Source organism: Triticum aestivum, chromosome 7A (assembly GCF_018294505.1).
Source record: "Triticum aestivum cultivar Chinese Spring chromosome 7A, IWGSC CS RefSeq v2.1, whole genome shotgun sequence".
NCBI classification, from domain to species: domain Eukaryota; kingdom Viridiplantae; phylum Streptophyta; class Magnoliopsida; order Poales; family Poaceae; genus Triticum; species Triticum aestivum.
In genome coordinates this window covers 597,095,553-597,111,018 of record NC_057812.1, presented here as the reverse complement: position 1 = coordinate 597,111,018, position 15,466 = coordinate 597,095,553, and the positions used below count along the sequence as shown (strand labels likewise).

The 15,466-nt window shown below is 45.5% G+C and overlaps 1 protein-coding gene across 1 annotated transcript; it reads right to left on the bottom strand.

Annotated features, from left to right (window-relative positions):
* Positions 1–6,167: 6,167 nt before the first annotated feature.
* On the bottom strand, positions 6,168–7,359 carry LOC123152506 (uncharacterized; the record flags this gene model as incomplete). Its single annotated transcript, XM_044572029.1, is given in 1 exon segment — positions 6,168–7,359. A coding segment is annotated over 1 exon segment (558 nt), but the record flags the coding sequence as incomplete, so codon positions are not given.
* Between the last annotated feature and the right edge of the window lie 8,107 nt (positions 7,360–15,466).

Genomic DNA, 15,466 nt, shown 5'->3' with positions numbered 1-15,466 from the left:
GGCTCCCAAGTGATACTTAGCCAATCTAGGAGACACCACTCTCCAAGAAGTAACAAATGGTGTGTTGATGATGAACTCCTTGCTCTTGTGCTTCAAATGATAGTCTCCCCAACACTCAACTCTCTCTCACAGGATATGAATTTGGTGGAAAGAAGATTTGAGTGGAAAGCAAGTTGGGAAGGCTAGAGATCAAGATTCATATGGTAGGAATGGAATATCTTGGCCTCAACACATGAGTAGGTTGTTCTCTCTCAGAAAATGTGTTTTTGAAGTGTAGGTATGTTCTGATGGCTCTCTCCATGATTGAAGAGTGGGTGGAGGAGTATATATAGCCTCCACACAAAATCTAACCGTTACACACAATTTACCAATCTCGGTGAGACCGAATTGAGAAACTCGGTCGGATCGATTTAGCAAACCTAGTGACCGTTAGGATTTTCGGTGGGACTGAGATGCAACTCGGCAGGACCGATATAGTTAGGGTTAGGGCATAACGTAATCTCGATGTGACCGATTACACAAACTCGACGGGATCGATTTGGTAATAAGCTAACCAGAGAGTTGGTCAGGTAAACTCGGTGGGACCGATCGCTCATTTTGGTGGGACTGAAATGTTACAAAAGGAAAACAGAGAGTTTACATTGCAATCTCAGTGGGACCGATCGCTCATCTCGGTAGGACCGAAACGTTACGAAGGGAAACAGAGAGATTACAACCCCATCTCGGTGTGACCAAAATCCCTATCGGCGAGACCGATTTGCCTAGGGTTTGTGGCAGTGGCTATGACATCTGAAACTCGGTGGCTCCAGATAGAAAGAATCGGTGGGGCCGAGTTTGACTTTTGGTTTAGGTCATATGTGGATGTGAGAAGGCAGTTGAGGGTTTTGGAGCATATCACTAAGAACTTTGAGCAAGCAAGCCATTAAGCAACACCTCATCCCTCCTTGATAGTATTGGCTTTTCCTATAGACTCAATGTGATCTTGGATCACTAAAATATATAATGTAGAGTCTTGATCTTGAAGCTTGAGCCAATCCTTTGTCCTTAGCATCTTGAAGGGCTTCCACATTGTTTAGTCCATGCCACTTAATTTGTTGAACTTATCTGAAACATACTAGGTAAAAGTATTAGTCCAACAAGAGATATGTTGTCATTAATTATCAAAATCACCCAGGGAGCACTTGTGCTTTCACCATCATCTACTTATTACTTCCCAATGCCTTCCTCTAGGCCCAAATAATGGTGAAGTTTCATGTAGTCGATGTTCACATAACACAACTAGAGGAGAGACAACATACATCTCATCAAAATATCGAACGAATACCAAATCCGCATGACTACTAATAGCAAGGCTTCTCCCATGTCCTCAGGAACAAACGTAACTACTCACAAAGCATATTCATGTTCATAATCAGAGGGGTATTAATATGCATAAAGGATATGAACATATGATCTTCCACCAAGTAAACCAACTAGCATCAACTACAAGGAGTAATTAACACTACTAGCGACCCACGGGTACCAATCCCAGACTTGGAGACAAGAATTGGATACAAGAGATGAACTAGGGTTTTGAGAGGAGATGGTGCTGGTGAAGATGTTGATGGAGATTGCCCTCTCCCGGTGAGAGGAGCGTTGGTGATGACGATGGCGATGATTTCCCCCCTCCCGGAGGGAAGTTTCCCCGGCAGAATAGCTCCGCCAGAGCCCTAGATTGGTTCCACCAAGGTTCCGCCTCGTGGCGGCGGAGTCTCATCCGGAAAGATGGCTTATGATTTTTTTTTTCTCATCGAAAGACTCCATATAGAAGAAGATGGTCATTGGAGGGCCACCAGGGGGCCCACGAGGTAGGGGGGCACGCCTAGGGGGTAGGGCATGCCACCCACCCTCGTGGGCAGGGTGTGGCCCCCCCTGGTGAACTTCTTGCGCTCACTATTTTTTTATATATTCTGAAAACGTCTTCCATGAAGTTTCATGAATTTTGGAGCTGTGCAGAATAGGTCTCTAATATTTGCTCCTTTTCCAGCCCAGAATCCCAGCTGCCGGCATTCTCCCTCTTTATGTGAACCTTGTGAAATAAGAGAGAATAGGCATAAGTATTGTGACATAATGTGTAATAACAGCCCATAATGCAATAAATATCGATATAAAAGCATGATGCTAAATGGACGTATCAACTCCCCCAAGGTTAGACCTCGCTTGTCCTCAAGCGAAAGCCGAAATCGAAAAATTTGTCCACAGGTTTAGATATAGAGGTGTCGATAAAAATAAAATACATACATGAGGGCATCATGATCATTCTTAGAACAACAACTTATTTAATTCTTGTCATATGATCTCTTATGCTAAAGTAACAATTCAATCACAATTTCAAGTATGAATCATAAACTTCCTTGAAAAACTAACAAACTATAAGCTCAGTCATTGGAGCAATTGCAATTTATCATAACATAGGAAAGAGTCAATATGAGAGATTTTCAGCAAGTCCACATACTCAACTATCATATAGTCTTTCACAATTGCTAACACTCACGCAATACTTGTGGGTGTGGAGTTTTAATCGGACACAGAGAAAGATAGGGGCTTATAGTTTTGCCTCCCAACGTTTTACCTCAAGGGTAATGTCAACAATGATAGTTCATGAAAACTCACATCCAATTAGCCATATATACCAGGATCTTTCCAACATGTTGTGCTTGCCAAAAGACAAAATGTAAAAATGAAGGGTGAAGATCACCATGACTCTTATGTAAGGTAGGAGATAAAGGTAAAAGATAGGCCCTTCGCAGAGGGAAGCAGAGGTTGTCATGCGCTTTTATGGTTGGATGCACAAAATCTTAATGCGAAAAAACGTCACTTTATATTGCCACTTGTGATATGGACCTTTATTATGCAGTCTGTCGCTTTTATTTCTTCCATATCACACGATCGTATAAAGCTTATTTGCTCCACACCAATCAATCATACATATTTAGAGTTCTTGCACCGATGACAACTTACTTGAAGGATCTTACTCAATCCATAGGTAGATATGGTGGACTCTCATGGCAAAACTGGTTTAAGGGTGTTTGGAAGCACAAGTAGTATCTCTACTTGGTGCAAAGAATTTGGCTAGGATGAGAGGGAAAGGCAAGCTCAACCATGTTGGATGATCCATGACAATATAATTTATCTCAGATGTAAGAAAACATAACCCATTACGTTGTCTTCCTTGTCCAACGTCAACTCTTTAGCATGTCATATTTTAATGAGTGCTCACAATCATAAAAGATGTCCAAGATAGTATATTTATATGTGAATACCTCTCTTTCTTTATTACCTCCTATTAATTGCAATGATGACCAAAACTATGTTTGTCAACTCTCAACAACTTTTATTCATCATACTCTTTCTATGTGAGCTCATTACTCTCCATAAGATCCATATGATCTCTTTGTTTATTTTTATTCTTTCTCTTTTCTTTTATTCATTTAAGATCATGGCAAAATAATCAGGCCCTTGACTCAACACTAATCTTTATTATATATAGCTCACAGACTCGATTACATAGAAGGATCATAAAGCAAAACTCACAACTAGATCATACTAAAAACTCTATACTACTAGATCAAGATATTACCAAAAGGATCAAACTAAGAAAAGCGGTAAAGATAAATGTGATGGTGATACGATACCGGGGCACTCCCCCAAGCTTGGCAGTTGCCAAGGGGAGTGCCCATACCCGATGCTCAGTTCTTCTTTGTTGGTGAAGAAGATGGTGGTTTTGTTCATGGCGTAGGCTTCCTCCTTAATTTGCGCTTGAGGACAGAATTTTGGCCCCTTAGGTCCTCGATCTCCTGCTCCAGTCTCAGTATCGTTTTTTGCATAGTTCCTGTTTGTTTTCATGCAAGAGGCGAAAAGGGATAAACTCGATCTTAGGTTTCTTTACTCTATTAGGGAGGCTTGACTTTTTGAACTCCACATGCATGTCCCCAGGTGTAACGCCCTCGATGCGGCTATATCTCCCACGTGTCGAAGCATGACTTAGAGGCATAACCGCATTGAAAGCAATGTCGCAAGTGAGGTAATCTTCACACAACCCATGTAATACATAAGGGAAGAGATACATAGTTGGCTTACAATCGCCACTTCACACAAATACATGAATAAAGCATTACAACCACCAGATACAATCAATGTCCGACTACGGAACCAAAATAAAAGAAGACTACACCGAAAGCTACACAGATCCCCGATCGACCCCAACTGGGCTCCACTACTGATCAACTAGAAAACGGAACAACATAAAGGACAAGATCTTCATCGAGCTCCTCCTTGAGCTTGGTTGCGTCATCTGCACGGTTCAACGGCACCTGCAAGCTGGTTTTGGAAGTATCTGTGAGTCACGGGGACTCAGCAATCTCACACCCTCGCGATCAAGACTATTTAAGCTTATAGGTAAGGCAAAGGTATGATCTGGAGCTGCAGCAAGCGACTAGCATATATGGTGGCTAACTTATTCGCAAAAGAGAGCGAGAAGAGAAGGCAAAATCACGGTCGAACAACTATGATCAAGAAGTGATCCTAGAACAACCTACGTCAAGCATTACTCCAACACCGTGTTCACTTCCTGGACTCCGCCAAGAAGAGACCATCACGGTTACACACGCACTTGGTGCATTTTAATTAAGGTCAACTTCAGGTTTTCTACAACCGGACATTAACAAATTCCCATCTGCCCATAACCGCGGGCACGGCTTTCGAAAGTTCAAAACCCTGCAGGGGTGTCCCAACTTAGCCCATCACAAGCTCTCACGGTCAACGAAGGTTATTCCTCCTCCCAAGACAATCCGATAAGGCTCGGCATCCAGGTTACAAGACATCCTCGACAATGGTAAAACAAGTCCAGCAACACCGTCCGAATGTGCCGACAAATCACGATAGGAGCTGCACATATCTCGTTCTCAAGGCACACTCAGATGAGACATCCTATGAGTAAAACCAACCCTCAAGTTGCCCCAAGGTGGCCCTGCAGTCTACTCGGTCGGACCAACACTCAGAGGAGCACTGGCCCGGGGGGGTTAAAATAATGATGACCCTTGAGTCTGCAGAACCCAAGGGAAAGAAAAGGCTAGGTGGAGAATGGTAAAACGAATGTTGGGCATTGCTGGAGGAGTTTTATTCAAGGCGAACTGTCAAGGGGTTCCCATTATAACCCAACCGCGTAAGGAACACAAAATCCAGGAACATAACACCGATATGACGGAAACTAGGGCGGCAAGAGTGGAACAAAACACCAGGCATAAGGCCAAGCCTTCCACCCATTACCAAGTATATAGATGCGTTAATTAAAATAAGAGGTATTGTGATATCCCAACAAGTAAACATGTTCCAACAAGCAACAATATCTCCATGTTCCAACAAGAAAACAAAACTTCAATCTTCACCTGCAACTAACAATGCTATAAGAGGGGCTGAGCAAAGCGGTAACATAGCCAAACAACGGTTTGCTAGGACAAGGTGGGTTAGAGGCTTGGTTCAACAATAGGGGAGGCATGATAAGAAAGTGGTAGGTATCGCAGCATAGGCATAGCAAAAGAGTGAGCAACTAGCAAGCAAAGATAGAAGTGATTTCGAGGGTATGGTCATCTTGCATGAAATACCGCAAGGAAGAAGAACGAGTCCATGAAGAAGACAAACGGACGTAGTCGAACGGATCCTCACAAACACGATGTTACTGGAACCAACCCGAAGAAGCAACACCGGAAAGAAGCACACAACATAGTAAACAACCACCACATAAACATGGCATGATGCACAATCAAGTATGATGCATGTCCAGTTTAATGAGGCATGGCATGGAAAGTGCACAAACAATCCTACAAATTAAGTGGAGCTCATTATGCAACGGAGTTGCATATTGAAGAAAACACCACAAGACTTATTTAGTTCACTCTCGTTTATGTACCCAACAAGATTAAATGTTGATTAACATGGCAAGAGGGTGAAGCATAATAAAACTACCTAACTAGTCAAGTTTAAATGAGGCCGGAAATAACAAACAACAATTCCGAAACTCCTCATGTGCATATTTTAAGGTTTGGTACTGTTCTGCCCTAAACCATGTTTTAGAGTTGTTAAACATGCAAAGTAAGGCCACCATGTTAAACTAGGCAAAATTCTAACCCATTTACATATAAAGTTTATTAGAAATCGAGCTACGGTTATTTAGTTATGAATTAAAGCATTTTAACATGGCATAGGAGCAAATTTAACCAAACAGCATATTAAACATTTCAAACATGCATGAAAGTTGCATATTATTAAACTAGACAAAATTCTAAGCAAGTTTCATATAAAGTTTGTTTAATATGGATGCATGGTTTGAGAGTTATTAAATGCATGAAGAGCAAGGGGTAATCTGTAAATATGCAGTTTTTTGTAAATAGCAAAATTTGTTCATAGCAGAAAAAAATACATCGGGTCGAATCTGTTCTTGGGCTAATAGAGAGGCATTTGGGAGCAGCTCACCCATTGGGCTGAGGCCCACAACGGAGAGAAGAGGGGCGCGCTGGGCCAGGGAAGCAGTAGAGCGGCGGATGGGCCTTGGCGCTGGAGGCCCATGGCGAAGACGAGGCAGGGGAGCGCTTGCGCGGTCAACGCACGAGGGCAGCGCGCCTGTCTTCAATTCAGACGAAGCAGGATGTGGCGCTGATCTGCTCATATCTGAAGGAAAACGGCAGCGAGGTTTCGGACGACGGCGGAATGGGACTTGGCGCTCGGCGGAGTGACGGGAACGGGAGCAGAGGCCTGGCGGCGCTCCTAGTGGAGCTCTCCGGCGGGAGGACGGTGAGCTTGGGGCTGCGGGCACACCTCGTGGTCCCGCTGGAAGCAGACGAAGCAGAGGAATGGTGGCAGTGGAGTGGCTCGAGGCAGGGGCTTCGTCCTCCTCTCCTCGACAGGTAGAAGACCAGCGGCGGTGTGGGACTTGGCGGCCCCGACGATCACAGGGAGGCACGGAACGAAGTCAGCGAAGGTCGAAGAGGGGGATCCGGTGTGAATGGAGCTCCGGTGCGAAATCCATGGAGGCCGGCTTGTCTTGTTCTCCCTGTGAAAGAAAAACAGAGGGAGTTGGAGGGAGTTCGGCATGGAAGGAGGAAGGAAGGAACGGAAGGGGAAGACGAAGGGGACGACGACGTTGAGGCGACCGAGCACGAGGAGAGGTACAGGAGGGCTCAAGCACTGGTTCCAATCCGCCCTGGTTTGAAGCACGGGAGGAGGGAGGCGGCCAGGAGGGTTGCTTGGCGCGAGGATCTTTCTTCCTTGCTGGATCCTGGTGACGCGGTTGCCGGCAACGGCAGGGGAGCGAGGTCGCTCGGGGCCTGGTTGGTCTCGGGATGAATCCAGAGGAGGTGTGGGAGCGAAAGCAGCGCCTTGATCCATTCGGGATCGAGCGAGGTAGGTGGTGTTGCGGGTTGGCTCGGGTAGAGTGGATCGGGAAGGTGGAGGCTGGTTGGGTGGCTGAGGAAATCGAGGAGGATTTGGAATGAGCGGCGGCGGCGAGTGAGGGGATGGATGGGACAGCCGTCCGAGATTTTAGGGTTAGGTTGTTTATATAGGTAGGGGAAATAGGGTAAGGGGGTATTCAGTCCATCCGATCGTAATCAGGCGGTCGAGAATAAATTGGTTAGGGAGTCTAATTAACAAAACGGAGACGTTTTGTGGATGTTTGGGGATGATCTGGATCCAACGGTGACGACTGCCCGGTTCGGGTCCGGGACAGCTCTCGGACGTGCGTGTGAGGAGGGCCGTGGGCTGATGAGAGAGCTTAGGCTAGGCCTGGCGGTAGGTAGTGGGATGTGTAGACGGTCTCGAGCTGGGAGAATAGAAGAGAGGGAGGCCCGGCGACTGTTTCCGGAGACCGAAAACGTCCAACGTGTGCCCGGCTATAATGCCGCTATATTTTAACGGTTGGGCTATCAAACGAACTTCGAATGCGATGAAACTTGACAGGCGGTCTATCTACACTGTAACAAGACCACACGCCAACTTTCATCCCATTCCGAGAACATTTTCCGGCCACTTATTAAAATACTATTTCGGACATGCCGCGGGCGCGTGCAAGTGAGTCTGGCCTCAGAATGGACAAGGAAGGAACTGGGAGACCCGGACGAATGCAGGTTTTGAAAACATGATGATGCAATGCACATGATGACATGATAAAATGCAACACGCAAGCAAATGACATGGCAACGATAGCAAATAACTGGAGGACACCTGGCATGTCGGTCTCGGGGTGTCACAACACTCCACCACTACAAGGGGATCTCGTCCCGAGATCTAGAATGGCACCAGAGGGAAAACGGAAGAGAAAGAGAAGAGGTAAACCTAAGTTGCTTCTTTGAAAAACGAGTGAGATCAAAGAACCTTGAAAAGGTTGAGCAAAAGAAAGAAAGAAAGCAACGGAGAAGAACAAAGTTGAAAGCACTCCGTTATGAAAGAGGAATAAGAAAGAACCGATTCGGGTAGCACTTCGGTTGAAAAGAGATGAAGACTTGATAAAATGAAATAGCTTGAGCAAAAGGGACACAACACTCCGGTTAAATGGATGAGCACAAAAAAGCAAGGTCTTTGACAAAACAAGATGATGGGTTGAAAAGAGCAACATCACAATACCTCCGGAACAAAAGAATAGAAGATAGATAATTGAAATAGGAGAATGGAGAAGAAAATGTCAACTTCTGTCACAAAAGAGCTTGAAAAGGCATCTTTAGGAGAAGAGTCAAACGGAATTGTTGTAAAAAAACCAACAATGAAAGGATAAGCTTGATATGGTCTTATGGAAACCGTCTCCAAATCAAGAGGTGAAATTCTACCACCGACGAAAAATAATAGATTGGATTGATATCAATAAGGAGACGAGAAACTATTTCACTGGGAGAGTAGATGAAGAAACTTGGGTCATTTGTAAGCACCATAAATGGCAACAATCCTTAGGGAAGGCTTTAGGTGAAAATAAACCAAGATAACTCAAATGACGAGATTGATGGATTTAAGATACCTCATTCTTGACAACATGTTAATCATGAAACATGAACTCAAGTTATGAAGAATTACATAACACCACCTCAAAAGATAAGGTAGAAGGAATTGCACTCCGGGTTGCAAGATGAAGAATGCTTGCGCTCCTCTGAAAATAATCTTGATGAACACTTCAAGAAGGAATTAAATCCTTGATGAACCATCATGTAGAACATCCATGAAGAACTCCGGTAAACAAAATGATGATAAAAAGAAAGAGAAGTTGAAAACACAAGGTGAAACCTTGTAATGATTTAGAAGGAGCTTCGCGATAATTAGAGCTTGGAACTCCGGGAGAGAAAGATGAACAAAAGAAATCAAGAATTTATTCGTCATGAACAAACTCCGAAGGAAGGAATTGATCACTTGGGTGAAACAAGAATAAGAATTACATTATGCGTATCCTTCACCAATTAAACTGATGACCAGCAAACGGATTTGGCATAGTACTTATTCTTGAAGAAAGGATTAGAATAGATATAGCGCAACTTGAGAATGTCTTCAATGATCCACCGGTAGGATGACATAACAGATGAATTGATACAAAAAATAAAGGAAGCGAAATCTTGAACGAACCACCGTTAGGATTGACAACAAATAGATAGATATGATAGCAAGGAAGAAAAATCCTGAATAGCCACCGTAAGAATTGGAAATGAACAAAGTAAAGGGATGAATCACCGGTAAGAATTAGAGAACGAGTGAGGATACTTGAGGGGATTTAGATACCACTGAAACGAAGAGATCATGAGCTAATTTGAGAATATTGAATGATGCACCGGTAAGATTTGGAGAATGATAGCTGAAGGCTGAGAATGAACAATTCTGAGATGATGGGCTCCGGATAATCAAACTGAACAGAATCTTGAATTGCTCCGGATGGGTGAAAATCTCACAAACGAAAACAATTATGAGAGGATGGCAGAGAATGGGGCAATATTTAAAAGAAACTCTTCTTCGGTCTTCAAAATCTGAGAATGACAATGAGGAACACCACCAAATTGTTGAGATACTCCGGAATGAAAAATGGACAGGTTGAGTCAACGGTGAAAAGAATTTGAAAGATCTTGAAGAAAGGCATTAGACTGATGATAACTCATTCTTACGTCAAACTTTGAAAAGAATTTTGAGGATAGCTCCGGAAAAAAATAAGAAGAGTCAGGTAAGATCCTGGGAAAAGACCTGTGGGTTAGGGCCCACTCAAAAGAAACACCATTGAAATGATTTAAAAGAGAGGTTGCACCGGTTGAATTAAATGACTTGAATGAGATAACAACCTCGTAAGATCTTGAACGAATGCAGAGTGGAAAACACGAATCTTCGAGATATCTTGAGCACTCCGGAACAATTAAATAGCGAGAAGTGAATGATTATGAGGTGCACCGGCAAGAGAAGGTATTTGAAACGAGGAAATGATATGATCAACAAGGCTTGAATTGGTTCCACCGGAGAAGAAAAAAGAATGAATAATGGTGAACTAGAAACTCCGTTAAAATCTTCATGAGCATCACCGGGTAAGACCATTGATTGAAAAGAAAGAAGAGGCTTCACATGAATAAGATGGATAGTTCATTAAGAAATCTTAGTCCTTGAAGAAAAAGGGTGGGTGGGCGGGAAAAACAAAGACAACTTGGAGACGGATGAAACAAACACCGTTGAGAAGAACTGATAATTGATCTTGCGAATGTTGAAGTGATCGAATCCACTTGAAGAGAGACACACCGGTTGAAAAGGATTGACATGACAGACTCAATGATCGAGAAGGATTAGTATTCACATAGGAATATGAGAACACCACTTAGAAAAAGGTATGGAATCAACATTTGACTTCGAAGCAACTCGAATACCACAACTCAAAAACAAAACAAAGGATTGGCTTGAAAAATAAGCCAGAACAAACATATGATAGAGATTTTGTCTGAAGTTTTCGTGGTGGGGCCTACACGGGCTCGATCGTACAGCACCATCATGTACAAGGCAGTGCACATGACATATGAAGCGTCCCCGAGTCGGCATAGCCAAGGACTCTTTAAGACACAACGAGACCACTGTAAAACCAACCGTGAATAGGCGGACCACTAGACGTCGAACCCCAATTTCGTATCGTACATCTGTCGAAAAGATATCCTAAGAGCTACTTGAATTCCCACTTATAAACTCCTGATATTTTCCGGTTATGCAATCAGGTGTTGGGGATACAGGGGAAGCATAATATCTCACCCAAAACTAGCAAATCCTACATCCAGCTGTATCCATCCTTCAACACATAACCAAGAAACCTTCGGAAATCATCTACCTCAACCTTCGAAAAGCATCCATTATACAAGTTATGGCAATACTCCCGAACTCCTGCCCCAGTACTGGGTGGCGTCAAGGTTATCTCACTAACAACTGCATAAAAGAGATTTTTGATGTCGGCGAAACTAAATTCAGGTATTCCAGAACTGCAACGATAAAATTGTGACGACAACACCTTGGAGCTCAACTCCCCGGGACACTGCCACAACCCCTAAATGACAGGAGGCACCAAGAACAATGTTCTCGTCACAAAACCATCAGAACGATTCCACGATACCCGCGTGATCCTAATTTTTTTTAGTGAAATTTGAGAAGAGAAGAGTCAAAACTCTACGTCAGGATGCCTCACCAGAGCGACGAAGGGACTGATGAGTAAAAAGAATTCCTACTCTCCGATATATATAATTCATAAAAGACACAAAACATTTCTAGACTCAATAATGTTAGCGATTTGATCAAGCAGGGGGCTCCTAAGGTCGGGGAAGGCTCTGATACCAACTAGTAACGCCCTCGATGCGGCTATATCTCCCACGTGTCGAAGCACGACTTAGGGGCATAACCGCATTGAAAGCAATGTCGCAAGTGAGGTAATCTTCACACAACCCATGTAATACATAAGGGAAGAGATACATAGTTGGCTTACAATCGCCACTTCACACAAATACATGAATAAAGCATTACAACCACCAGATACAATCAAGGTCCGACTACGGAACCAAAATAAAAGAAGACTATCCCAAAAGCTACACAGATCCCCGATCGACCCCAACTGGGCTCCACTACTGATCAACTAGAAAACGGAACAACATAAAGGACAAGATCTTCATCGAGCTCCTCCTTGAGCTTGGTTGCGTCATCTGCACGGTTCAACGGCACCTGCAAGCTGGTTTTGGAAGTATCTGTGAGTCACAAGGACTCAACAATCTCACACCCTCGCGATCAAGACTATTTAAGCTTATAGGTAAGGCAAAGGTATGATGTGGAGCTGCAGCAAGCAACTAGCATATATGGTGGCTAACTTATTCGCAAAAGAGAGCGAGAAGAGAAGGAAAAAGCACGGTCGAACAACTATGATCAAGAAGTGATCCTAGAACAACCTATGTCAAGCATTACTCCAACACCGTGTTCACTTCCCGGACTCCGCCGAGAAGAGACCATCACGGTTACACACGCGCTTGGTGCATTTTAATTAAGGTCAATGTGACGCCCCCGATTTAATCGTACACTAATCATGCACGCAAATGTGTACGATCAAGATCAGGGACTCACGGGAAGATATCACAACACAACTCTAAAACATAAATAAGTCATACAAGCATCATAATACAAGCCAGGGGCCTCGAGGGCTCGAATACAAGTGCTCGATCATAGACGAGTCAGCGGAAGCAACAATATCTGAGTACAGACATAAGTTAAACAAGTTGCCATAAGATGGCTAGCACAAACTGGGATACAGATCGAAAGAGGCACAGGCCTCCTGCCTGGGATCCTCCTAAACTACTCCTCGACGTCGTCAGCGGCCTGCACGTAGTAGTAGGCTCCTCCGGGGTAGTAGACGTCGTCGACGGTGGCGTCTGGCTCCTGGACTCCAGCATCTGGTTGCGACAACCAGAAAGAAAGGAAAGGGGAAAAAGGGGGAAGAAAGCAACCGTGAGTACTCATCCAAAGTACTCGCAAGCAAGGAACTACACTACATATGCATGGGTATATGTGTAAAGGGCCATATCAGTGGACTGAACTGCAGAATGCCAGAATAAGAGGGGGATAGCTAGTCTTATCGAAGACTACGCTTCTGGTCACCTTCGTCTTGCAACAGGCAGAAGAGGGTAGGTCGAAGTCCTCCAAGTAGCATCGCATAGCATATCCTACCCGGCGATCCTCCCCTCGCATCCCTGAGGGAGAGCGACCACCGGTTGTATCTGGCACTTGGAAGGGTGTGTTTTATTAAGTATCCGGTTCTAGTTGTCATAAGGTCAAGGTACAACTCCAAGTCGTCCTGTTACCGAAGATCACGGCTATTCGAATAGATTAACTTCCCTGCAGGGGTGCACCACATAACCCAACACGCTCGATCCCATTTGGCCGGACACACTTTCCTGGGTCATGCCCGGCCTCGGAAGATCAACACGTCGCAGCCCCACCTAGGCACAACAAAGAGGCCAGCACGCTGGTCTAAACCTAAGCGCACAGGGGTCTGGGCCCATCGCCCATAGCACACCTGCACGTTGCGAGGGCGGCTGGAAGCAGAACTAGCCCCCTTAATACAAGAGCAGGCTTACGTTCCAATCCGGCGCGCGCCGCTCCGTCGCTGATGTCTGAAGTGCTTCGGCTGATACCACGACGTCGGGATACCCATAACTACTCCCACGTAGATGGTTAGTGCGTATAGGCTCGTAGCCAGACTCAGATCAAATACCAAGATCTCGTTAAGCGTGTTAAGTATCCGCGAATGCCGAACAAGGCCAGGCCCACCTGTCTCCTAGGTGGTCTCAACCTGCCCTGTCGCTCCGCCACAAAGTAACAGTCGGGGGGCGTCGGGAACTCAGGCCCACCTCTACCGGGATGGAGCCACCTGTCCTTTCAGCCCCCTCGTCAGAATCACTTGCGGGTACTCAATGAGCTGACCCGACTTTAGTCACCATCTGTATAGTATGTATGTATAGTATATACCCGTGATCACCTCCCAAGTGATCACGGCCCGATAGTATAGCATGGCAGACTGACAAGAATGTAGGGCCAATGATGATAAACTAGCATCCTATACTAAGCATTTAGGATTGCAGGTAAGGTATCAATGACTGTAGCAACAATGACAGGCTATGCATCAGAATAGGATTAACGGAAAGCGGTAACATGCTACACTACTCTAATGCAAGCAGTATAGAGTAGAATAGGCGATATCTGGTGATCAAGGGGGGGGGGCTTGCCTGGTTGCTCTGGCAAGAGAGAGGGGTCGTCAACTCCGTAGTCGAACTGGTCAGCAGCAGCGTCGGTCTCGTAGTCTACCGGAGAGAAGAGGGGGAAGAAATAATGAATACAGAGCAAACAAAGCATCACAAAATATAACAAGGCAATACGCGGTGTTCGGTGTGCCCTAACGCGGTAGTAAGTGATACCGACGAAGGGGGGAAACATCCGGGAAAGTATTCCCGGAGTTTCGCGTTTTCGGGCAGAGGAACCGGAGGGGGGGAAAGTTGCGAGTTTGATATGTTAGGGGTGTGTGGCGGACGAACGGACTGCGTATCCGGAATCGTCTCTTCGTTCTGAGCAACTTTCATGTACAAAGTTTTTCCATCCGAGCTACGGTTTATTTTATATTAATTTTAAAAGATTTAAATCATTTTTAGGATTTATTTATTTAATTTAATCAACATTATCCAGAATAGTGTCTGATGACGTAGGCATGACATCAGGGTGATGTCAGCAGTCAACTGTGCAGTTGACTGGGTCAACTATGTGTGGGTCCCGCATGTCATTGACTGATTAGGCTAATCAGGGGTTAATTAAGTTAACTAGTAATTAGGTTAATCTAATCCTGATTAATTAATTTAATTTAATTAATTCTTTAATTAATTAATTAATTAATTATTTTTATTTTTATTTTTAATTCTTCTCTCTTTTTTTTATTAAAACATTTTGGGCATGGGGCCCATCTGTCATAGGCCCCAGGGGCCAAACCGGAACGGGCGCTACTCGTAACGGGCGCAGGGGCGCCCGATAGGGGCCAACCCGGGCGCTGGCCTCGGGCGAGACCAGCGGCGCGACGGGGCCAGCCCGGCCGCCGGCGGCGAGGCAGGAAGGGGCGTGGGGCGAGGTCGGGCCGCGGCGACTGCGGGAACCCAGGGGCGCGGGCACCGGACACAGCCGCGGGGGCGACGGCCACGGCGCGAGCGGGCAGGGGTGGTCGCGGGGTGGAGGGTGCTCGGAGTTGGCCGCGGGTGTAGCGGCGTCGCCGGTGCAGGGGGGATTCGGTGGTCGCATCGGAGGCGGCAGGGGCTGGGGGCCACGGCAGGTGCGGTGCGCGGGCACGGCGCGGTGAGCGCGCAACGGACGCGGCCGGAGCGCGTCAACCGGGGGCGAGCTCGGCGGGGACCGCGGAGACGAGCGC